Genomic DNA, 23,882 nt, shown 5'->3' with positions numbered 1-23,882 from the left:
AAATGTAGCCTAGTATATAAAACAATCATAAAACTGCCATTAGGAAACAAATATCGATTACAAATGATTGATTATTGTCCAGCAGTGTATTTGATTTATTACAGCTAATTAAAAGTAATTAAAAAAGAAGATAATTCCTTGTAAAAAAATAAATAAATAAATAATAATAATAATAATAATAATAATAATAATAATAATTATTATTATTATATAGGCTACATACATGAAATGATTGTATTTGACATTTCTGTCACTTCTGAAATTATGGCTACGCCCCTGGTGTGACAAAATGTTAGCTTATACATAATACTCTTTAAGCTCTTTTTTAAAAACTTGGCTTACATACATTTTTACGTATGCCATGTCGCATCATTAAACTAGCATTTAACAATGGACAAAAGTTTTTATTTATTTTTTTTTTAACCTATGGTTCTCTAACCATAAATGCTACTGTAATTTGCCCCCTGACTAAGCATTTAAAGAATTTAGTAGAAGCATTTAAATAATCCCGTGAATGCACTTAAAGAATGCAGAATCGAATTGTTATAATCGAATCGAATCGAATTTAATTGTGAATCGAATCGAATCGTTCTAAATTTGCAAAAATCGTTCTTGAATCGAATCGAAAACCTATGAATCGTAATCGAATCGAATCGCTGCCTTGCCAAAGATTCACAGCCCTAGTGGTGTCCCATACTAAGAATTTGTGCTCTGCATTTATCCCATCCAAGTGCACACACACAGCAGTAAGTAGTAAACACAAACACACGCACGCACGCACACACACACACACACACACACACACACACACACACACACACACACACACACACACACACACACACACACATTTTTGTTGTGCCACCCGAGGAGCAGTTGGGGGTTCAGTCTTGCTCAAAGGTATTTCAGTCAAAGTATTGATGGTGGAACACCTCCGATTCCTGCCAGTACAGAGACTCAAATTCATTCAAATTCGATTTTACATTGCACTTTATATACTGTGGGGTCTAAAAGTATGAGACAATGGGACTAAAATCTAATTCGAAAATGGAAATAAACAAAGAAACAAATAAAAAAAAAAAAACTAAAAACAAACAAAACGCATTATGATATAATATAGCATGATAATTAAAAAAATAACAAAAAAAGTTAAATAATAACACTGTACACTTTCGTCATCAATATTATCTCATAATATAGCCTAATAATAAAAAAATAAAAAATAATCAAGATCTCATTTAAATAAACACAAAGTTTATTAAATTGGACAAAAAAATGTATGATATAATGAAAAAGAATAATAAAATGAATAAATAAATGAATAAATAAATTAAGATTCAGCACTATTTAAAGGTCACTATTCAAATAAGTGCACTATTCATACGAATCATGTGATGGTCAGATGTTCTGGCTTCCTTTAAAGCATTGGATGCTCTTTGGATCATTCTCAAATCATGCTGAAATACATGTTCACAAGATTTTAAACAAACTTGACTTAAGAATTGGTCGTGTCCGTGAGAACAGCGTATTTCCCATGTCTGTAAAAAGTATTTTCGGAAAAACCACTGAGACACTAAGGAACTATCCACTTTAAGTGACCACAGAAAGCCCTCATTCTGTAGATTTGTCTATCCCTATTCAGTTGACTGTACTAAATTTCAGCATACACACTCAAGGCTGAAGAATTGAAAGGAGAGGTGTGGTGAAATAGAGCGCATATGTGTATTTGGAGTCCCCAGGTCTTTGGTTGACATCCACAACAGCAAGTGTAGCATTCACTTAACCACAGTGCACTATTGGGCCAATGGGTCTCAGCCCTTTCTTGATCTGTCACTATGATTTTTTTCTGGGAGACTGTAAAGTGCACAACCTAAACTGCAAGGGATATTTGTCAAACATATATGAGCTGAAGTAATGTAGTATGCACCCCTTTCTTGAGAAAGAAGACAAAATAAACCCATCAAAGTACCTAACATACAAAGTCACTTTTTCAGCATGTATAAGTCTGTCCATGTTCACACAAATATTCACAAACATATACATGCACATGCAGTCAAACTCGTACGATTCTGACAGACATTGGTAGTTGACACGTAAAATCCAGTAACTTATTTTCCTATCAGTACACAGATTTCAGGTTTATAATAAAATGTATATAGAAGAAATGCATGTATAGGGAAAAGGGTCAGTAAATATTGACAAAATGCAGATTTTCTGACGAATTGTGATCTAGTTCTTTAAACTGTCCTTTGTTCTGTAAATGTTATGAATAGGGATGCATCAATTTTAAAATACAAAAATAAAAAAGGCTAATAATTATTTTTATGTTGTAGCTGATAACTAATAAAAATTTATACTATTTTGTCTAAATTTAAAAATAAAATCTAAAAACTACAATCAATAATTTTAATTTTAATTATAATGCACAGTATACTGTAAATAAAAGGAAAATCCTTTTTGAGATTCGAATTTCATTTTGAAATCATACATTATTTTTAATTAAGAGTTTAAGAGGTCAAGGGCATCAACCCAAAAGTGTTTCATGTCAACTACTCAAACACACGTCCACAACTCCAAGTATACATGCTCATTCAGATTCCAGACCAGAGACGGAAAACATGCAAGCAATAAAGAAATTTAAATGGATACATACTTTGATACTCACCGACATAGCGGATGCGAAACCCCCTCTTATTGGTGCCATGGTCAGCTGACCAGCGCAGAAGAAGCTGGTGGCCAGTGGTGGTGATGTTGAAGGGTGTGGGGAGGTCACCACTCAATGTGGCCAGTGTCTGACTATGAATTGTGGGTCCTTCAAAAGAAATGGAAGAGAGAGAATGTTCAGGAGTGTTATACCAAATTATACCTGTCAAAAAAACTCATAAAATGAAACTCATAAAAGTAGCTCGATGCTTAGGTGGAACACAATTTGGCTCAGGCTTTTGAAATTACTTTCTGAAAAAATATCTTGAAAATGGGCAAAGCAGACAAAGTGTAGATAATAACAGTCTTGGCCACAAATGAGAGGCATATACACTCTTATTAGATCAATATCAATTCAAGATTCACTCGTCATATGTTGTATAAAAAATAGTGAACTGAAAAGCAGTGTTATCACTTTTGTGGATCAATGCTGCAAAGATCTCCATAAATTAAACACTTTAACAATAACAGCCTATAACAGCGAGAGAATAAAAAGTCTACCATCAAAGACTTCCAGAATGTCGTATTCCTTCTCAGTCTGGAAGAACTCAAAATACATGGTGATATTGTAGCCCTTCTCCACATTGATGCTCCATGAACACATCTGTAGGTTGGGGTAACTGTCTGGATACCCAGGGCTCAAAATCACCCCAGATGAGTCAAATCGGACATCATGAGCAGGACATTGCACTGTGGGGAAACAAAGAACCATTTTATAAATTATTCATTTTGTACAATGCAGATAATTTTGGGTTTTATGTATCAATAAGAAGGGAATATTTTATGTGGTACTCAGCAAAAGTTTAGATGAGTTCAGCTGAACTCATCTAAATTAAACTGAAATCAGCTCAGCAACACTAGATAAGACAACATTTGACTCAACAAACCTGAACTTGACTAGATTAGACTAAATTAAGCTAAACAAACTAAATAAAACTAGGCTAAACTAGACAACAAAAGGCAAGAGTACATTTGACTCTTAACTGAAATCAGCTCAGAAAAACTAAACTAAACTAGAGAAGGCAACATTACACTCAACAAAATTAAAGTTGAGTAGACCAAACCAAACTAAACTAAACTAAACTAAACTAAACTAAACTAAACTAAACTAAACTAAACTAAACTAAACTATAAGTTGCGAAGTTAATTACTTTAGTTCAATAGTTAATGAAATCAGGTCTGGTTTCTAATGATCACAATAATTTCTTAGTTTTAAAACAGCAAATCATATTCCCTCAGAAACTGTAGACGGTGGCCATCGTCTGTCATCTTGAAAAAAAAAAAAAAAGAAGCTAACATTTTTCATCAAGTCAGCCTGAAATGTTACATACTCTGCAAAACACTTCATGAGCTCTCCTGCTCCATGGCTCACTTTGTTTATTTTGCTCCAAAATGGCTTTAATATGCATGACAAATGATTGAACTGCCGTTTCCAGGCACTTTCCTGAATCTAAGCACAGGACAAATTCTAACAAAGTGAGTGCTCTCTCGTGGGGATGCAGAGAGAAGGATGGAGCCGTAAAAGATTGATGGCAGCAGCTGTTTGAGCCACTAAACTCCAAGAGCAGCATCACTCATCAACAGCGAATGTGAGGGAAGGAGCAATGACAGGGAATGACTGAGCTCTTCATGGGCTATCAGCAATACCCCCTCTGATCACATTTTACCCTCCATAACATGTATGATGCTTGTCTGAGTGATTTGAGCTTATAGTATAGCGATCCCAGTATCCTACAATTTACTGGTGGACGGAGGTTGGAGGTTTCCGTGGCAACAAGCTGAAACCTTTAACCCCCATTCTGAAAGGGGATGCATTAGGTACGTAATGCTAGTAAATGGAAGCTGGTGGGTCTGTGTTATATAAGGGGCTTTGTTCTTGAAGAGTATGATCACCTTGGCAGGAAGGAGGGTGTCCGTCCATCTGTAGCCGTTCTCCCAGCCTGCACGTCAAAATCTCACTCCCCACCAGGGTGAATCCGGGGTGGCAGCGATAGCGGATAATATCACCTGATATGCAAAGAGAGAAAGAGAGTCGCAATGATTAAGCGTCCGTTTAATTAGGTGGGACAGCGAACCTCCTTGGTTTTAATGGAGACAGATGGCAGAGATATGGGCGTGATGTATATATTTTAAGGTTAAACTTGAAGAGGTTGATAATTGAGCTGTAAAACAGCAGCGTTTGCAGCCTGGCTAATGAATTGCTTGTATTGGCTTTGCATGACAACCCCGTCACCATTGCCTATCTAAAAATAATCATGCATAAGCACCTGGAAAACATCAAATGTATGACACATTTGAAGTGTTCCTATACGGAGAGGCTTTCCTATGCACTGCCAGTGTCTAGGCAACAGGGCAAAGTGATCTTGTTTACAATATTGTCCTAATTTCTGTAGCACCAGAAAGGCCAGGCTTGATCATTTGTGCCAACATGTCTGTGGGTGAAATGCTTATGCTATGAACTGGTCTTATTTAAGGAACTATTTTAGTGGTCACTTTCGCAATGAGGGCAGATGAAAGTTGGCTGGAATGAGTCGAGACTCCAGTAACAGGTGGAGTGGAAATGTATGTGAAGCACAGGGCAGTTTTGCAAGCATAAACAGCAAAATGTGATTATATTATGCTAGATGTTTAACCGGGGCCTGAAATGTTTTGAAAGACACTTAATGTAAAAGTTCCCCCCAAAATGAAAATTCTACCATGATTTACGAACTCTCGTGTTTTACCTTACCTGATTGACTTTATTTTGTGGAACACAAAAGATATTCTGAAGAACTGTTTTTCTCTGTACAAAGAAAGTCAATGGGGTCCAAAACAACAGAATCAGAACTTTTAGTAACAATAGCAATAGCATGTGTTCATACCTATCTCTAACTCATCATCCTCCATCAGGATATCTGCGTTTGCCACTTCTGGTGGAGGCTGACACACTCGTAACTGGTAGGCTGCAAAAGAAGAAGACAAAAGATGTGGTCACAAAGATTTCATGAGTTTTAAGAGATTCAAAACTCTTAAAAATTTAATGAAATGTAATGAAAAATATATATAAAAGCAAAATAAATAAAACATTTATAAATAAATTATAATTAGAATTTATGCATTATTAATTAATGTATTACTGTACAAAGTTATCTTTAAAAGTCCTATTTGCCCCATCCCATGCCCCATCTCTAAATACCCCTCATGTGCTTGAACATTTTTTATGAAGGCAAAGTAGATGCTTGCACCCCTGGCATAGCTTTTGAACAGACAAACATTGATTTAAATAATATCAATCATCATATTTCATGACAATTCTTATTTTATTTTAGAACAATATTTTCTCATTGAAATGTTTTGCCTCTGATAAAACCGCCTCTGCGCAGTGTGACGTTCAGCACATTTGCGTTGGCATCTAGACAGTACTAATGACATAGGAACCTGCCGTGACAAATAATGATGTGATTAAGTAGGGTGACACTGAGGTGCAAGGAAGGGTGACTATCACTGCGCTATGGACCACTCTGCGGTGTTAGCACAGAGCCTTATCAATCGCTTACATCAATGACAGGGGATACACACGCAAGCAAGTGAGCGTGTCACAGTCGTTAAAAACGGCAAGAACAAAACGACTCACATAATGAGCGAATCACTTAAGAATAGAAGGAATTAACTGAATATTTATCCGGCTACAGATTGTGTGAGTAATGCATTTGTTGTGCGAGTATAACAGCACTGTGGCCCTTTCTTGTGCAATGTATAGACAGCCACGAGTGTTGATGATAATTAACGAGTAGCTTTGCACAGCATAATTGGCGAGTTAATTATTCTGGTGAACATGAAAACTGTGAACGCAACAGGACCTCGAAGTCGAGCTGATTCGAAGTTTGACATAAAGCCATAATTGTAGAGACTTCACACCGATTAAGATGGATATCAGAAACCTCTGAGTTCTTCCCTTTGAGTTTATCATGAGCTGAGTTTCCATCACGAAGATGGAAGACTAGCTTTGTCTTCTCTTGCCAAGTTGAGGTTTCAGAAGGCTGAGTTAGAAACACGCTAATTAACTATTGAAGCCCACTTAGCATGTGGCTCCTTCTCAGTTTGCTTCCTGAAGGGTTCCCTGTTGTGTTTTGGGGTAAGTGGCCAAAATGGAACGGCAACAAACGGAGCAGCCCGGGGAGATGAGGATGGACGCTCTGATCAGCAGCCATGTGGCTGAAGACACTATACTTCCCTACAAGAGGCTTTTCAAGTGGGTGTGAAAAAGGAGGGTAAAAAAACAATGCAGAAGTTTTGTATTAAAAACCTACACACACTAATTTTTTTCAATTACAAACCTTCTTTGTTTGTTGTCTGCAGTTTTTCTTTGATGAATCATGGACCGGGTAGGCAGAATTGGATAGTTTGTGTGCGTCTATACTTCTGAGAGCCATTAGAATGAGACTTCAGAATTAAGTAGTTTAAATGGGCATCTTGGCGCTTCTCTAAGTCAGAGATGCCTCTTTGATGTCCTTGGTGTCTGGACGAAATATTGAGTAAAGCCCCGCTAATAAACCTGAGTGAATTTGGAGGGCATGATCTCTGCATTTGAGAGCACATTCCGAGCTCATAATCATATTCTATAGAATCCTGTCTAAGCTGCTTTGGCTAGATTGGCTTTAAAACACTAGAGGATGTGACATCAGAGAGCAGATTGGCAGACTTGACAGAGCCCTAATATGATTAGATAACATACTAAATACTAGATGAATATTTGAGTTTAATGGATGGTAATTTTTACTAATTCATATCAAAGCAGTTGGTGGAAATAAAGTTGTCTTTCAGGCTCTATGTCCCATTTATTCAGAATCAAACGTAATCAAAGCTAAACTCATTATGACGGAACGAGGTATTCCCAGTGCAAATCTGAGCAAATATAGACGATCCTTTCTCTTTGTTATGTATGCGCATCACAGTCTAAAATATCTGCAGATGCAAAATCAGTCATCTGCAATTCAATCCATGAAAAACGGGTGAAGAAACTGAACTTATTTAGTGATAAAACAATATGGTCTTGAGTTGTTTACTGCCAACACAAACGTATAGAGTGTTAAATGAATAACAGAACCAATGTGATCATTTATGTGATCAACCTTATATCTTAATTAAAAAAAACTATTTGGTGGAACAAAAAAGGTTTTATTTAAAGAAGAATCTGTTGCTGCTCTTTGCTATACAATAAAAGTGAATGGTGACCAGCGATTAAGAATTTAAATTTCAGACTATTCCTCAAATAAAGTTCTCATATACAGGCTTCAGGACAGGATAGAAGAGAGCAGCTTGAACATTCTTCAAAACCTTTCCTTTTGTATTCCACAGCAAAAAAAGATAGTTAGTTATACATATTTGACATGAATGTGACTAAATTAAATATTTTGTGCTTTTAGATAGCCTATCCCTTTAATTAAGGATTTAGAGAAATTGAATGGAAATATACAAACCAGACTAATCACAGAACTCTATACATAACCTTGTGTTTGCTGGCGTGACTCACAATCTGAAATGGTAATTTTCTTTCATATCACCGAGGATCAATATGGAAGCATTTAACAAATTATAAATGCTAGTCAGCAGCCTGACCCAAGTCAATATGAAAATGTAAATGTAAGCCAATGTAAATGCCTAGTGGGGATTGAAATGACACAGTAATGACAGCTATTTATTGAATCAAACCGCACCAACTTTCACCAATTCCTGTATACAAAACATCTCAGGTTATTGAAAAGCATCTTACACTATTTTGTACCAAGGTTCAAATTAAACAAGCCTAAGGAATCTTTTATACAGAAATGCAAGTATGTTTAGGTGGCTACCATATACATGAGGCAACAAGGTCTGAATATATAACCTGCGCTCAATTAAAATTACGGATAAATGTGCAAATCATTCAGTCTCTCACAGAGGCAAATGATAAATTGTTTAAACAGTTTGGACAACTGATTATTTGTGTTGTTAAGAACCATAGTGGTCAGTGAGGCGCTGATTGGATAAACTGGTAAAACATGTCTATGAATGGAACCTGAAGTGTGTGGAGCATCTCACCATGGTAACTAAGCACAAAGAAACCACTTCCACTAAAGTCACTGTGGAACTTGATGAGGATCTGATTGGATGTACTGTAGACAGACTCCAGGGCTGTGTTACCACTGAATTGACCGATCTGGGGTGAACTCTGGTCAGGACCGTCCCTGCGAAAAACAGAAATGGAGCGAGATTTAAAAAATAATTCACAGCTACATGCAGAATTACTGATCTCATTAATTGTTATTAGACAGGCCTAAGTCAACTTATGTAATGAGTTTGGAAACAAAGGGTTTCCTGAAAAAGTTTTTTCTACACTAAAAACACCTGCAATCTACAATAAATAAGCCTGAGTGTTAAAATTAAGTCGTTGTTACTCTTTTCAGTGCAAAAAAATCTTTTTTGTAGGAAAATGAAGTTCCTTTTCAGGAACTCGAGCTGCATCGATCGCTTTGGGGAATGTCCCTGACGAGACCGACTCTGAATATTGTGTGCAATCTGTCCAACGGAAGGGCGTGACGTCACGGTCGGGGTGACGTAGTGACCAGGAAGCTATAAATGCACGTGCCGCGCAGCTGGCTTCAGCTTCGTGTCTGTCAGCAAGTGCTCTGTTTGTGCATGTCAAAAGTCTGTCCTGTTGGTCCTATTTATTGTTGTCTGTCTCTAAAGCATAAAAAATATCGCTAGAACAGCTCAATATGCCAAAAGTCAAAGCTAAGACCAAACATGCGAGGGGCGATTCCAAGCCACGTTATAGATTGTGTGTTCCTCCCTGCCCTCGCTACATCACGGGTGGGCATACACACAGTTTGTGCGTGGCTTGCCTGGGATCGAAGCACGCTGAGTCGGCTCTCGAGGGGGCGACTGTCCCCATTGTGACCGATTGCCAATGCGGACGCTTTGATCCCGGAGGGCTCTCTTCGAGGAGGGAGCCTTCACCAGCGTTCCCCGCGGTGCTGGCCCCACTTCTGGCCCTGGTGCGCTGAGGCTGAGACCTCCAGTACGGTCCCGTATTCCCCCGTGGGACTTGGTTGTGGTGTTAGAGGCTCTCTGTAAAGCTCCATTCGAGCCAATACAAGATATATCAGATAGACATCTGACCCTTAAGACTGCCCTGTTACTGGCGAATACGTCTCTAAAGAGAGTTGGAGACTTTCAGGCCCTCTCGGTGGCCCCTACTCACCTAGACTTTGCCCCTGGTATGGCCAAAGCATTCTTATACCCTCAAGCGGGTTATGTTCCTAAGGTTCCCTCTGTTACACCGCAACGTATCGTACTGCAGGCCTTCTGCCCTCCTCCCTTTCGGGAGCCAGACCAGGAAAAGCTAAATTGTATGTGTCCAGTGCGAGCACTGGACGCATACATCCACAGAGCTGCCCTACGGAGAAAATCTGACCAATTGCTTGTTTGCTATGGTCCTCCTAAAAAGGGGTCTACTGCATCCAAGCAGACCCTAAGTCGTTGGATAGTCGAGGCTATCAATGTCTCCTATGAGTCCTCTGGTCTTCCCCCTCCTTTGTGAGCCAAGGCTCACTCCACTCGGGGTATGGCGGCCTCTAGGGCCTTCTCAGCAGGTGTGTTCCTCTTGGACATCTGCAACGCTGCGGGGTGGTCCACGCCCTCTACATTTGTCAGATTCTATGACCTTGATATGCGAGCCACTCTGGGCTCTTCTGTTCTCTCGTCTTAGCTGTGCTCTTCGGATACACACTAGGCAGGGATTTGGAAGTCTGGCAGCGTGGGCACATCGTTCCCCAAAGCGCTTGATGCAGCTCGAGTTCCTGAAAAGGAACGTCTCAAAGTTACGAATGTAACCCTGGTTCCTTGAAGGAACGAGACACAGCGTCGCAGAGCCATACTCCTGCACCCCTGCCGGCGCTTGCTTCCCTACTCGAAGCTGAAGCCAGCTGCGCGGCACGTGCATTTATAGCTTCCTGGTCGCTACGTCACCCCGCCCGTGACGTCACGCCCTTCTGTTTGACAGATTGCACACGATATTCAGAGTCGGTCTCGTCAGGGACGTTCCCCAAAGCGCTCGACGCAGCGTCTAGTTCCTTCAAGGAACCAGGGTTACATTCGTAACCTTGAGACGTTCATTATAAATTCTGCCTTGTTTACAAATCTGTTCACCTGGCACTGTTAATGTTGCATTATTTTTGTGGGTGGTAAAGAGAATTTGTTAAAAGTTCTGCTGATCATGGCACCATACAGGAATTTATTAAATGATGAACAAAAGATAGAAAAAAGCTTTATAAGTTGCATAAAATCAAGTATACTTTCTGCTTTTAAAGTAGGCTCCTAAAACAACACATACAGAATGTGCAAGTTCTTTTTTTTTTGTTCTGAAGCACCCAGTAAAGAATCTGCAGTTACACACAGACTAAATAAATTAAACATTTAATTGATCTCCACTGCACTTTATCACTTAAAGGTGCTTTTATGAACCTTAAGTCACTGAAATGCGGCTTTAACCTAGAGGCCCAGCAAAAATAATGACTCTTCAATTACACTGAGAGTAAATAAACTATGTGCTTCAACTCTACTGTAGTACAGCGCTGAACGCTGCTTTTATGAGCCATATTGTCTGAAATGGGACTTTAAGCAGAGACAGCAATATTTCCTCTATTATTGACTGCAAGAAAAAGCAAGAAGCGCATCTCTAAAACAGGCAGTTATTTTTGTGTCTTGTAGTTTATTAAGCTATCTTCCTGCCATTTCTGCTGCTGTCTTTACATTAGGCCAGCCCAGCAGAAATGCATAAAGTCTTTGTTTCTGTACATGAACGATAGAGCTGGACTAATGAACTAGAAGACACTGTTTTATCTAGGTCACCTATGATGCATGAGATGATCACTAGGAGCAGCACACCGAAGAACCGATGGAGCACCCAGAGAGATATACAGAGGTGTGATTGCGAGTCTGTTCACAAGTTTTAGTAGAGCACTTTGTCAAGCAGTTTTTGGGACAGACTGAAGCACTGCAACATGTAACATAAATGCAATCTCAACTGCAGGTTGTACCAGGCAAAAAAGTATGAAAAAAATGCAATAATAATGCAACCGCTATTAGTGGTGAAAATGTATTATTTAAAACAACAGTGAGTGGAGGGTATGCAGAATCCATTAATAAATAAAAATACCCTCTGTAGTTTTTCTTAAACAAGTGGGACCTCTGATATAAAAAGGGAACAGCTGACATTAATTATTGGATCCATCATGGGTTTCATTCCATTCATTATTCCATCTCCCCCGCAACTTGGTGTCAAAGCGATGTGAAGGACAATTAGTCAAAAGCCTCTGCTCTTCCAAACTACCAACAGGCCTAAACTGACTCTGTAAGGACAAAAACTCTGGCTAAAGCGTGCGTTTATCTGTGACTCCTTCTTTCAGAATGTATCAAGAAGATAATAATTTTAAAACTTGCATTCTGTGCTACAAAAACAACTTCAATTGGGGAACCTGGAAGTTGAACTTAACCTAAAATCTGTATTGTTGTTTAATTATTCCTTATATTAAGCCTGCCAAACCTCTAGAGATTTTTCTTCTTCTTTGAAGACAAATCCCGTTTGTCTAAAATACTGGAGCAAGTGGGCTTAATTTCCACGAGGAGGCCAAAACCAGTAGATACAGAAAAGCAAATAAAATGAAGTATAACCAATTAGCAAAAAGTCTTTCTTGCAAGGTTAAAGAGACAAAGCTCAGAAGGGAAATTATGCACAACTATTACAAAAAGCTGCAGAAAGTCATTTATGCCCACAAACCAAGCATATTTAAACTTTTGAACAAGATAATTAATAATTAAGTTAAATTTAAGGTGATTTTTTTTCTTGTAGAACATAAATCAAAACATTTATTTAATTAAAATGAATGAATGAATATATATATATATATAATAAACAATAAACATGCCCCAATGGTAAATATTTTTTTTCCTACACTGAAATATTAGGTATGTTTCTAAACATACATGTTAATATTTAGCTTATGTGCAATATAATGGCACCTCTATGTAGTGTCATCAAAGACCAGACAAAGTCAAACAAAACAAGTGTGAAGTTTTCCAATTTAGTAACAAGACACCACATTAGGGAACGCAGAAGCGAAACTGAATTTAATCCTGAAAATTGTCTCCTGACTTGAGGAACTGTGTAAAGGCAATTTATATAACTACTTTTCAAATGGAGAGATACTGTGATGCCAACCAAGCAAATGAGGTGGCAGCTAGTCCTAAAAGTGTTTTTGGGAGATTTAAAGGATGATTTCCTTCCACAGACACAAGCAAGTGTGCTTCGAGGCTTTTCAGAGGACTGCAGGCTGTTTTGCACACAAAAGTGAGTGTCTTATATTCAAGGACGTTTGGAGTGTGGTCAGAAAAAAAGTCTCTCTGTTCTTTTGGCTCATTCATCTGCATATACAGTCCCATAACTCTTCAGTGTTATTTGTTATTTATCAAACACTGACAAATATGAAATGATTCCTAATAAGGTCATCATGACATTTTTAAGAGATTGCTATGAGAGTTTACCACACAGTGATGTAGTCGTAGATGGGTTCAGTGCTGAGGACAGTGAAGTTGATGTAGATTCCATTTCCAGGGGGCACCCGGACACTCCACACACAGTCCTGAAAGTTGGGGTATTCAGCTGGGTGACCAGGTGAAAAGATGGTGCCATTCATGGAGGTGATGTTTCCACCACACAGAGCTTTTGGGGAGACAGAAAAAAAAGTAATGTTGACATCATACATTTTGTGCATAGACTGAATATCTGCATTACATTTCTGCAAAGAATTCTGCACTTTAAAAAAAAAAAAAAAAAAACATGATTATTAACCTGTGCGAAATGTGGTTGTTACATGATTGGCTTGTATACACAGTGGGTGGAGTCCACGCATTTGTGGATTGACAACGTCTTGATGCTAGAAATTTCAAAAATCTACAAATGCATCCAACGATCCACAAATACACAGGACGCCACTCACAAATGAATGCCAGGCGAAGTTGTGATTGTGACATAAAAATATATTTTTGAACACGTTTTTTTATTTGCAAATCTCATTTTATTTATACGTGAAATTAATTCATATTTGTGAAACTGATTTGTGAAATTTATTTGTGTATCTGTCACGGTTGGTAAACCGTAATCTCTGGGTTTTGCACTTCGTGGGTGAATTCTGTGTGTTACGCGTCAGCACTGATTAGTTTGTGGGCGTCTCCGTTAATTGTCATCAGCAACAGCTGTCACTTATTACTCATCCCTATATATTGGCTTGTCTAGCGTCTTGTGTTCGTGAGAGCGTTGTTTCATGTTTGTAACCTTTGCCTTTTTTTCTTGTGTGTTTCTGCTTTGGATGTCCGTGTCTCCCCGGAACCCCGTCCACTCTACGCAACCCACCACCAAGCAACACCACTTACCTTCGGCTCGCTTCCCCGCAGTTCCTGTGTCACCCCCATCCTGCTGCCAACTCACCCCCTCCTTCCGGATTCGTCATTCCTCACCACCATCTTGGACTGTGCATTCCTCCCAGCGTTATTTGTGTCTCAGTTTTGTATAGTCTTATTGTCTTCATTAAATCTCATTAATCTCGCACTTGCTTCCTGCCACTCCTTCACCCAGTCGTTACAGTATCTCGTTCTGTTTATTTGACAATGTTTAATTTTGTTAATCTCTTTACATTTAATGTGGATCATAATCTATTTATCCTGAATATGCAAAAATTCTATCTCCATAACAATGGCTTTATTTTGAATTTGAAAAATTCTTTGTTGCACTTTTCTGAGCAAATCAGCCAGTTCCAATCTCAGTCATTAGATGTTAGTATACAGTCCAAGGCCATTTTATACTGACTGTATGAACAGAAGCTGGTGAAACGAGAACAAAACGACCTAGTGCATCTTTAAAGGTTTTGGCCTGGTTTCACACACAGGGCTTAGCTTAAGCCAGGACTAGACCTTAGTTAAATTAAGATATTTAAGCGACTATTACAAAAATGCCTTAGAAGAAAACATTACAGGTGTGCATCTTGACACAGAACAATGACACTGACATTTGTTAAGATATGTCAGAGCAAGATATTTTCAGCTGAGACAGTTCAAACATGCATTTTAGTCTGGGTCTAGCTTAAGCCTTGTCTGTGAAACCGGGGGTTTATCTCTTAAAGTTAATCTCTTAGCCACGATCGCTCTGCTATGACATCACCTCTTTGTGAGCCATTGAGAATTTGTTCTCACCATAAAGATGTGTGATACTATTTAACATGCATTATCTAGTAATACTGTTGAGATATGCCAATATCTCTCGTGAGTTTGCGTATAATGTTATCAGGTGTAAGCAAAGGATGACACATTCATAATAACTTATAGTGAGCAGTTGCATGCATGAAACACTGAGGTCATTCAATTCCAATAGATAAAGATATTTATATTGAGGAGAACAGTAAAAAGCCACCTTCACAGCGTGGTATAGGGTTGTTCCAGTTCCTGCTGGTCCCATGGAGGCATGTTAGAGAGGTCTCGCCGATGAGTGAGTAACCGGGTAAGCACTCGAAAGACACTGTCATGCCCACACTGAAGTCACTGCCTATTACGATACCGTTCCTGAAAGGTCGGGGGTCAGGACAGCTCTGCAGCTGATAGGCTGAAGAAAAACAAACAATTGAGGAGGATTAATACAAAATAGGACACCTAATGGATGTTGGGAAATGTTCAAAGTCTCACCTTGGTATGTAATGTGAAATCCAGGTTTATTCTGGGAATAGTCGCTGTGAAAGAAGAAGCTTGTTTCATGGGTGGTGCTGAAGAGTGACTCAGGAACCTGTGGCCCACTGAACCTGTCAATCACTGTACCAGTCTCACTAGGCCCGCTTCGGATCTCCAGGTAGTCGTGGATTGCCTCAGTGGAGAAGTTCAGGAACTGCACGTGGATTCCTTGAACAACATGTTGACAACAGTAAGTTACACTGATAAAAGGCCTTGAGTCACAAAATTCTGTAGCCCACTCCTACACAGTTTAATGACATGCATGTACCGAAGCCAATGGGAAGGGTGACCGTCCAGGTGCAATCCAGACCACTTGGGTAGTTGCCAGGAAAACCAGGGCTCATAATCACTCCGCTAACATCCGTCATTGCTCCACCACACTGAGCTGTGAACATACAGATAAAGATTTACTTTATACACAGCCAAAAGTGTTGCCCATCATGCACTCCTTCTCTACTGCATCACTGAATGAATACAGCACAAAAAAGTCACAAGTTAAACCCCTTAAAAAATCTTCCAAATTAGAAACGAACAGTACTTTTTGACTAGTGACATAGTCAAAATAGTCTTTTAATAGGGATACACCGATACTGGTATCGGTATCGGACCCGATACTGAGCTCCTGTACTCATGCTCATACTCGTTAAAATGCCCCGATACCAAACGCCGATACCCACACAGCATGTGATAAGTGCCAAATTTAGACAAAGAATCACTACAACAGACAGCAGAATGGAGTTATTAGAGATTACGGTTGTCTACATAGGATATCTATGCAATGAAAATAATGTTAAACACTCAGTATTAACGCCTGTATAGCTGACATGCGCTAGCTGATAAAGCACGCTGAGTGGACTGAGCGCACAGTGGTGGAGATGCGTGATCTTAATGTGTCACACTCCTGTGGACTGGTGAATGTCGGATGTGTCAAAAACATGTGAGTAAAACAATGCACAAGTTACTTAACGGTAGAGAGAGAGAGAGAGAGAGAGAGAGAGAGAGAGAGAGAGAGAGAGCACGCTCGCGCACTTCTGTTATGTGATCTTTCATGTTCATTCAGGGGCATTCACTATAAACATAATTTATTTTCAATCTCAATCTGTGGACTGCCAGTAAAACTGATAGAATTTTGTAATGGGGAAAATCCAGGGAAAATTTTGAAGTTCAGGTTTGCATGAAGCTGGATGATAAGATGCCCAGGAGAATAGAGGCAGTCATTAAGGTTAAGGGTTGCCCGACAGCTAAGTATTGGTAGTTGTGTAAATGGTTGATTGTGTCATCCATTACATACCTTTCTATCAAAGTTATCTGTACCCAATATTTAAAAAAATTACAAATGCAATAAAAATATCAGTATCAGCACTCTGTATCGGCAAGTACCAGAAATCAAAGTATCGGTATCGGGTGAGTACTGGAAAAAGTGGTATCGGTGCATCCTTATCTTTTAATCTGAACATTTGATAAATTTCTCAGTTGAGGTTCAGTTTTGTTGTTGTTGTAATAAATAAGAATTTATTAATCTAGGTTCATTTTAATTCATAAATATATTATTGATCAATATTAATTCATGTCTGTCGATAATATGGAGTAGTCTTAATTATAATTAAAATTATAATTTTAAATTGTGCATAAACAAGAAAAAAAATTGTATGTGTGATCGCACTTGGCCAAAAAAGTTTTTTTCTTTTGACTGAGAACATGTGCCTCAGACTGCTAAATGACTGTATCAGATCAAGACCAGTGTAAAAGCTGCAGTTGGCAAGAGTAACTCCATTTAAATGTTACGTCAACTCCCTTGTGTTCAGTCCTTTACTTTTCACTTAGTCTTAGATTAAACTGTTGCTTAAGAAGAGGCAAAATATAGGAGCAGAAAAGCACTTAAACAGAAATAAAAGCTACAAACACACTGAAATAAATGAAATTCAGATCTGCAGTCTATTTGCTTGGGACAAAAACAAAAGCTATTATCTTTTTTAGAGGAATGAAGAACATGATAAAAGATTCAACATGCCCAGGGATTTAAGTCGTGATTCCAACAGTATTATGGAGATTATATAGTCTAGTTTTGGCGCAGGAGAGAATGGACAACGTTGCTGCATATATCAGCAGTAGAAACTTCCTTCCAACTTCTTTAAAACAGGAGGCAAAGGGAATTGGGCAGGTCAAGGGACAGCCAACTCAAACATGAGCCAAAGCAATATAAAAGATAAACAAGGTGCCCTTGATCAGTGATGGGCGGATCTGAAGAAAAAAACACAAACTTGGTCTTGTAGGAAAGCCTACTGGCCACACAGGATATGCTAGAAACAGGATGGGCTGACGCAGTGAAAGGGAGAAAGATGTCTGGTACATCATCTTGGCAGTCAAAGAGAATTTGCATCTTGCATTTTATAAGGAGCAGATGGAGAAGAGTGCATACAAAAACTGATAATTTCTGCTCTCACTATATTCATTATATATTGTGTTTGCAACACTGAAGGCTTAGAGACGGGCAAAAGATCAACTGTACTAAGGGATACCCTGGCCACCTTGTTTACTCAAGATTTTATAGCTGTAAATGTGCATGATAATGCAACCAATGGCGTCAGTTGGGGGTGGGGCTGTCTTGTTTTTTTGAGGGAACCTGTTTGAAAGCTAATCAACAAAAACGATAATAAAAATAATAAAAATCATTATTTTTGCAATTCCACTTGTTGCCATTAGAGGCACCACCTTACCTTTAAAGTTGCAAAATGGAAGAAGCAACAGATATTTTCTTCTATATTGTGACATATATCTAAGTGTAATGAATTATCACACCTGGAACCTGGACCACAAAACCAGTCTTACAGTAAGTGTCAATTTTTCAAAATTTTGATTTATAAATCAATATGAATTTCAATAATTAAGCTATCAATTAAAATCAATCAATAAAACAACCTTTCAATTGATGAATGGTTTATTAGGATCAGACAATATTTGGCCGAGATACAACTAATTGAAAATCTGGAATCTGAGGGTGCAAAAAAAAACCAAAATACTGAGAAAATCGCCTTTGAAATTGTCCAAACGAATTCTTAGGAATGCATATTTCTATTAAAAAAATTTAATGATTAATGTTTTTATATATTTATGGTAAGAAATTTACAAAATATCTTCATGGAACATGATCTTTACTTAATATCCTAATAATTTTTGGCATAAAAGAAACATTTATTTTGACCCATACAATGTTTATTTGGCTATTGGCTAAAAATATTCCCCCAGCGACTTTTTTAATATTTACTTTAACTTCCTTAAAAAAAAACAGAAAGAATGAAAAAAATAAATAAAAATCCACATATTATTAATTGTGCTGAAAAACAAAGGTGTCTCAATGCTTTACTGGTCATGTTTGTGTTAAAAAAGCTTGACATTCATTTGGAAAAAGGTTTTTGCAGTGACAAAACAACAGTAGGCCTACTCAAGAAAACTCAAGCTTAGAGATATCTTTGACCTTTGAGTTGAGCAGAAAATATTCAGAAAGGAGTATTAAAGTCAAAGTTGTGGGACCGCTTGCATTCAAAATGTGTACGAGCAGCTGGGTGGTAAATTACTGAGCTGGGTATTTCAGGATTTTCAGCTTGGTTGAGGCCAAAACAGTAGAAAGATGAAGCCAAACACTGAAACGTAAAGGCTCTGGTTGGCTTTCACTTTGAAAACTGCCCCACAAATGAACACCAGATAATCCATCACAGAATTCTATGGTGTGATTGAAAACTCTGCATTTTACGATTGGAATGAAGTAAAACCTGCTGGGACAGGAGAAGAATTTAGGAGGAGATGAATCAAACTTCAACCTAAACTTACATAACCCATCATAGAGCCTCTTATTCAGTTGCTGATGAAAGGGAATCTGAAAAGGAGAAACACAATCTTCCACAATCCATTTCGTAAGACCTTACCGATGCAAAGAGGTACCGGATAATTCCACCTCCTCACTGGTCCTGGCATGCATGTGATGTGAGCATTTCCCTAGACAGAAACAAAACAGATCATTATTTTCAAATCACAAATACAGAACTGTGCTTCAATGAATGTATGACAAAAGAAGAAGATCAATGCACAAAATAAGTCAGATGCACTGCATGTTTTAGACAACACATTGGCCTCACCTGTAAAGAATATCCTTGCTCACACAGGAACATGACAACATCTCCCACCATGTATCGATCCCCTACTTTAATCCCGTAAGTTGGAGTCTGAGGCTCTGGACATGTATCTAGGCCGATAGCTGTAAACACACAGAGTTTAAAACGGTTGCAATCATCTGGTATATAAGAAAGTATCCACAGAATAGCGCTGACAGCTACTGCGTGCAAAAGATTTCAGGATGTTTAAATCTCCTAAAAGGATTGATTTGTATTTCAGCAAGCCTGTGAGGATTTGGTGTGCTGGTAACTGAAAACACGTGGTTAGAAGAACTGTTTTCTGGACAATTATTTTATGAATGTCAGTGTGGACATCTGGCTCTGTTTTGTGTGGAACAGGTGTCTCTCTCTGGCTCAGCACTTGCAGCCATACAGATCATTTGGCCAAATTCTGATTTGAAAATTTTGAAAAGGTCTAGGTCTACGGTTGCAAATGTAGGCTTTATTTAACACAGAGTGTCCGGTCATTTGAAAGGAATCAATAGAGTACTGTTGTTACGCTGCTGTTGTGTTGTACCTGTATATTCCAGATGGAAGCCTGCTGCTGACACACTGATGTCTGACACAAAGTTCAGGTAGAGGTTGTTAGATGTGCTATTCAGGAGCTGAGGAATGGTGGTTCCTGATAAAGGAGAAAACTGTGTTATGCATGCAGTGGACTGCAGAAGATTACGAAAAGCTGCAATTATTTACATTTGCACAGTCAAAATCACATTAGCTGGGGGTTGAAATAAGAAACAGATAAGTGAATTACCTAGCAAAAACGTTTAGAGCATAACAAAGTGTGGCCTATGACCAAATCAGACTGTATTAATGGGAACATCTTTAATGTCCATGCTGTGAAGAAAAGTTTTGGTACACATGTTAACATTTGTCTTGTGATACTGCACCCTCACGGTTTTAAATACTTCCTGCTGTACAGTTCAACTTTGAGGTCATCTTCTGAGCAACTGGAACCGTCTCAATTACTGCTCCCACAGTGCAGCCATAAAAACCTTGACTGTCCCTGAAAGCAAGATAAAGTCACTGTTCCCAACAGGACACTATAAAGCAGTGTTTCCTCCAGGAACAGCTCAGAAACACTCTTCCAAACATTGTACACTGTCTCTCGACGACAAGAAGACAATTGAGCCATCAATGCTCAGCAATGGCAAGCTGTTAGCATCAAGTTCTGGCAAGGAATCTGTGATGTTTTCATTTAAATTTGTTTATTGTAAAGACTAAGAGCAAAGATCATTTTGTTTGGATAGAGGCATTCCACTACTTCTAATGTAATATTCCTGCAATTCTAATTAACACCTGAATTACACAAGTGTGTTATATGGTGCTCTGGAATACTTGACTCTGATTGGTCAATCGTGGCAATCAGCAGTAAGATTTTGAAATAAAGACGTTGTCCAAGGGAATGCTGCCGAACCAACCTCATTCATTATGATTACAAAAAACAGGAAAAAATAAAAACAAAACAGGAAAAATTAAGTAGTGTTTCCAGCAGTTGACCTCTCACCTGAATAGCTGCCCAGTCGTGGTGCATTGTTATCTGCGCCATCATAGAAATCCAGAGAATCCCAGTTATGTTCTGTGGCAAAACTCACAACTTGGATCTGAATTATAAAGAAAACAAGGAAATGAGTAAGCAGTGGTAGAACAAAAGAACACAGACAATGTCACAAACATACTTAGCTCCTTTCCACAATGTACTGTATATAGACCTTGGACAACTAATCTACATTGGATGCAACTGGTGACTCAGAATGTTTATTAAATTGCACTAAAATGCTGGAAAGTCAAGTAAAATTAAAATAACATTTTATTGGTAATCATATAGATGTTCAATTAACTTTTTAAATTTGAATTTTACACATTGTCTTTCTATGAAACACAGTTTTGAGGTCAGATTCTTTAATTAATATTTTTATTTTGGCAAGGATGCATGTTTAAATGCTGCTTATTTGAACCTTGTATTTACCAAAGAATCCTGAAATAATTTATCACTGGTTACACAAAAATTTTAAGCAGCACAGCTTTTGCCATTTTAACACTGATTATAATAAGAAATGTTTCTTGAGCACCAAATCAGCATATTAGAAAGATTTATGAAAGATCACTGAAGAAAGCTGAAAATTCAGCTTTGCCATTACAGGGATGAATTAAAAAAATAGAAAATAAATAACAATACACATTTATTTAAAATTGTACTAATATTTCTCAACCTTACTATTTTTTACTTTATTTCTGATAAAATAAATGCAGGCTTGGTGAGCATAAGAGATTTATTTCAAAAACATAAAAAAAATCTTTCCAAGCTTAAAATAGTAATGTTTTGAATAGTAATGTATGTTTTGATACAGTGGTTACTACAATTGCTAGGAACATGTATGATTAAGACCAAAAGATGATTTTGAATTAGAAGGCCAGCCAGAGACTTCAAATGGCTTTGATATAGTTGTGAAAGGTCATTTAAAAAATATATTGAATAATGTTTATATCAAAACAACCTACACTTAGCATATTATTTTAATGCAGCAATAATTATTGAAACTGGGTGACTGTCAGCTTCCCTGATTATAATGTATAATGAGAGTGATTTTATTTATTAAATCTTTTTTTGGTAAATTAAGACAAGGTGAAGAGCAGACTGGCACTGAAGTTTGTAGAACTGTACTCCCCATCATTTCTAAATTAAACATTGCCTTATGCATAATTAATTAGACATTAAGAATTCCCTTTATTATAGTTTAAACTTTTCCATCACTCACACTTCTTGTCTGAAACATTTAATTTGAGGAACTTCAAACAAGCTCCTCCACTCACTTGGATTCCAGCTCCCTCAGGAACAGACACCTTCCACACACAGTTGAGGTTGTTATCGTAGGGTTCCGGGTAACCCGGGGACAAAATGGTCCCCTTACGCATCGTCAGTATCCCTCCACAAGGCACTGCGAAGACAAACCGAAAGACAGGAAAGGGTGTTACAACAGGCATGAACATTTCGCGTTGTGTAAATGGAAGGAATTTATAAGCATAAAAAATAGAAACTTTTAATGAATTATCAAAGCTAACTTTGCTGTAATATGACTCACAACTAGGCCTTGATACGGCCTTTAAAAATATACTTGTTTTTTTAATCAGATACTGAGTAGGTGTTACCATGCTCCTGTAATTAGCAAAAAAATAAAAAAATAATTAAATGAAAAAAATACTATTTGTGACATATTGTAATGAAATATAGCAATGAAAAGATATATGATAAAAAGATATAGGAGATATATGATATATGCATATGATTCTCCAGCCTAGATTTTAAAGAGATGGCTGACCAATAAATAAAAATCATCATCATTTATTCACCCTCATTTCAATCTATAACTTCTGTCTCAACTGTGTATGTTCATACAATGAAAATTAATGGGGTCCTTTTTTGGGTGAACTATTCCTTTCTCATTCTCCAAGTTCTCCTGACTGCTGTTTTTCCATCCACACACTAAATCACACTCTTTCATTTGTATTCCATTTAAAGTGATAGTCCGTGTTCCAAACCTGTATGAGTTTCTTTCTTCTGTTGAACACAAAAGAAGAAGGTAACAAAACAGTTGACTTCTATAGTATTTTTTTCATACTGTGGAAGCCAATGGCTACTGTCAACTGTTTGATTACAAAAGTTTTTCAAAATATCTTCTTTTGTGTTCAACAGAAGAAATAAACTCATTTGGAACAACCTGAGGGTGAGAAAAAGGTGACAGAAGTTAGATTTTTGGGAGAACCTTTAAAAAACACAATGTAGCATATATACATCAGCAAAGACTGTGTAATATGTCGCCTCGCTCCCACAGGACAGCCTGTGTTTAGCAATTTTCTCCTGTTTGCTGAAGTCCTGCCAGCTATTGTTTATAGCAGCACTAGAAGCCACCGAGTGGATCTGTCAATAAAAAAGCACAGGCTGCTATCTGACTCTGGCGGGGCAGAACTGTGTTTGTTATCCTATGCTTAGGTAAGATGCTATCTGTCAAGGACAAGGGGATAATCTAGAGGTCAAAGCCAATCACTTTGTTTAAACAGCTATGAACAGGTAGGGACATCCTGACTGATGTCACACGTTGCTGAAAAAAAAAAGAAGGTAAGAGTGCAGGACAGAGAGGGAGAAGAAACAGGGAGGCCAGATACGCAGCAGGGCTCAATATATCTGTGTCAGATTCTTAAATTATTCACCAAATT

At 38.0% G+C, this 23,882-nt stretch overlaps 1 protein-coding gene across 5 annotated transcripts in view; it reads right to left on the bottom strand.

Moving 5' to 3' along the window:
* The window catches only part of LOC132104209 (CUB and sushi domain-containing protein 3-like), a 435,094-nt gene that overhangs the window by 68,765 nt on the left and 342,447 nt on the right, over positions 1-23,882 (bottom strand). For 3 of the 5 annotated variants that reach the window (XM_059509502.1, XM_059509504.1, XM_059509505.1), the window contains 14 exons: positions 22,482-22,606; positions 21,175-21,271; positions 20,185-20,289; positions 19,632-19,750; positions 19,422-19,491; positions 15,767-15,883; positions 15,457-15,666; positions 15,188-15,376; positions 13,267-13,444; positions 8,764-8,909; positions 5,565-5,645; positions 4,597-4,710; positions 3,205-3,393; positions 2,654-2,812 (listed from right to left, as the gene is read on the bottom strand). In XM_059509502.1, coding sequence (XP_059365485.1) covers positions 2,654-2,812; positions 3,205-3,393; positions 4,597-4,710; positions 5,565-5,645; positions 8,764-8,909; positions 13,267-13,444; positions 15,188-15,376; positions 15,457-15,666; positions 15,767-15,883; positions 19,422-19,491; positions 19,632-19,750; positions 20,185-20,289; positions 21,175-21,271; positions 22,482-22,606 — 1,899 coding nt within the window. The remainder of the gene's footprint in view (positions 1-2,653; positions 2,813-3,204; positions 3,394-4,596; positions 4,711-5,564; positions 5,646-8,763; positions 8,910-13,266; positions 13,445-15,187; positions 15,377-15,456; positions 15,667-15,766; positions 15,884-19,421; positions 19,492-19,631; positions 19,751-20,184; positions 20,290-21,174; positions 21,272-22,481; positions 22,607-23,882) is intronic. The other 2 variants (XM_059509503.1, XM_059509506.1) reach the window with 1 other exon arrangement.

This window comes from Carassius carassius, chromosome 25 (assembly GCF_963082965.1).
Source record: "Carassius carassius chromosome 25, fCarCar2.1, whole genome shotgun sequence".
NCBI classification, from domain to species: Eukaryota; Metazoa; Chordata; class Actinopteri; order Cypriniformes; family Cyprinidae; genus Carassius; species Carassius carassius.
Note: the sequence above shows the minus strand (reverse complement) of the source record. Positions and strands in the feature narration are given on the sequence as shown.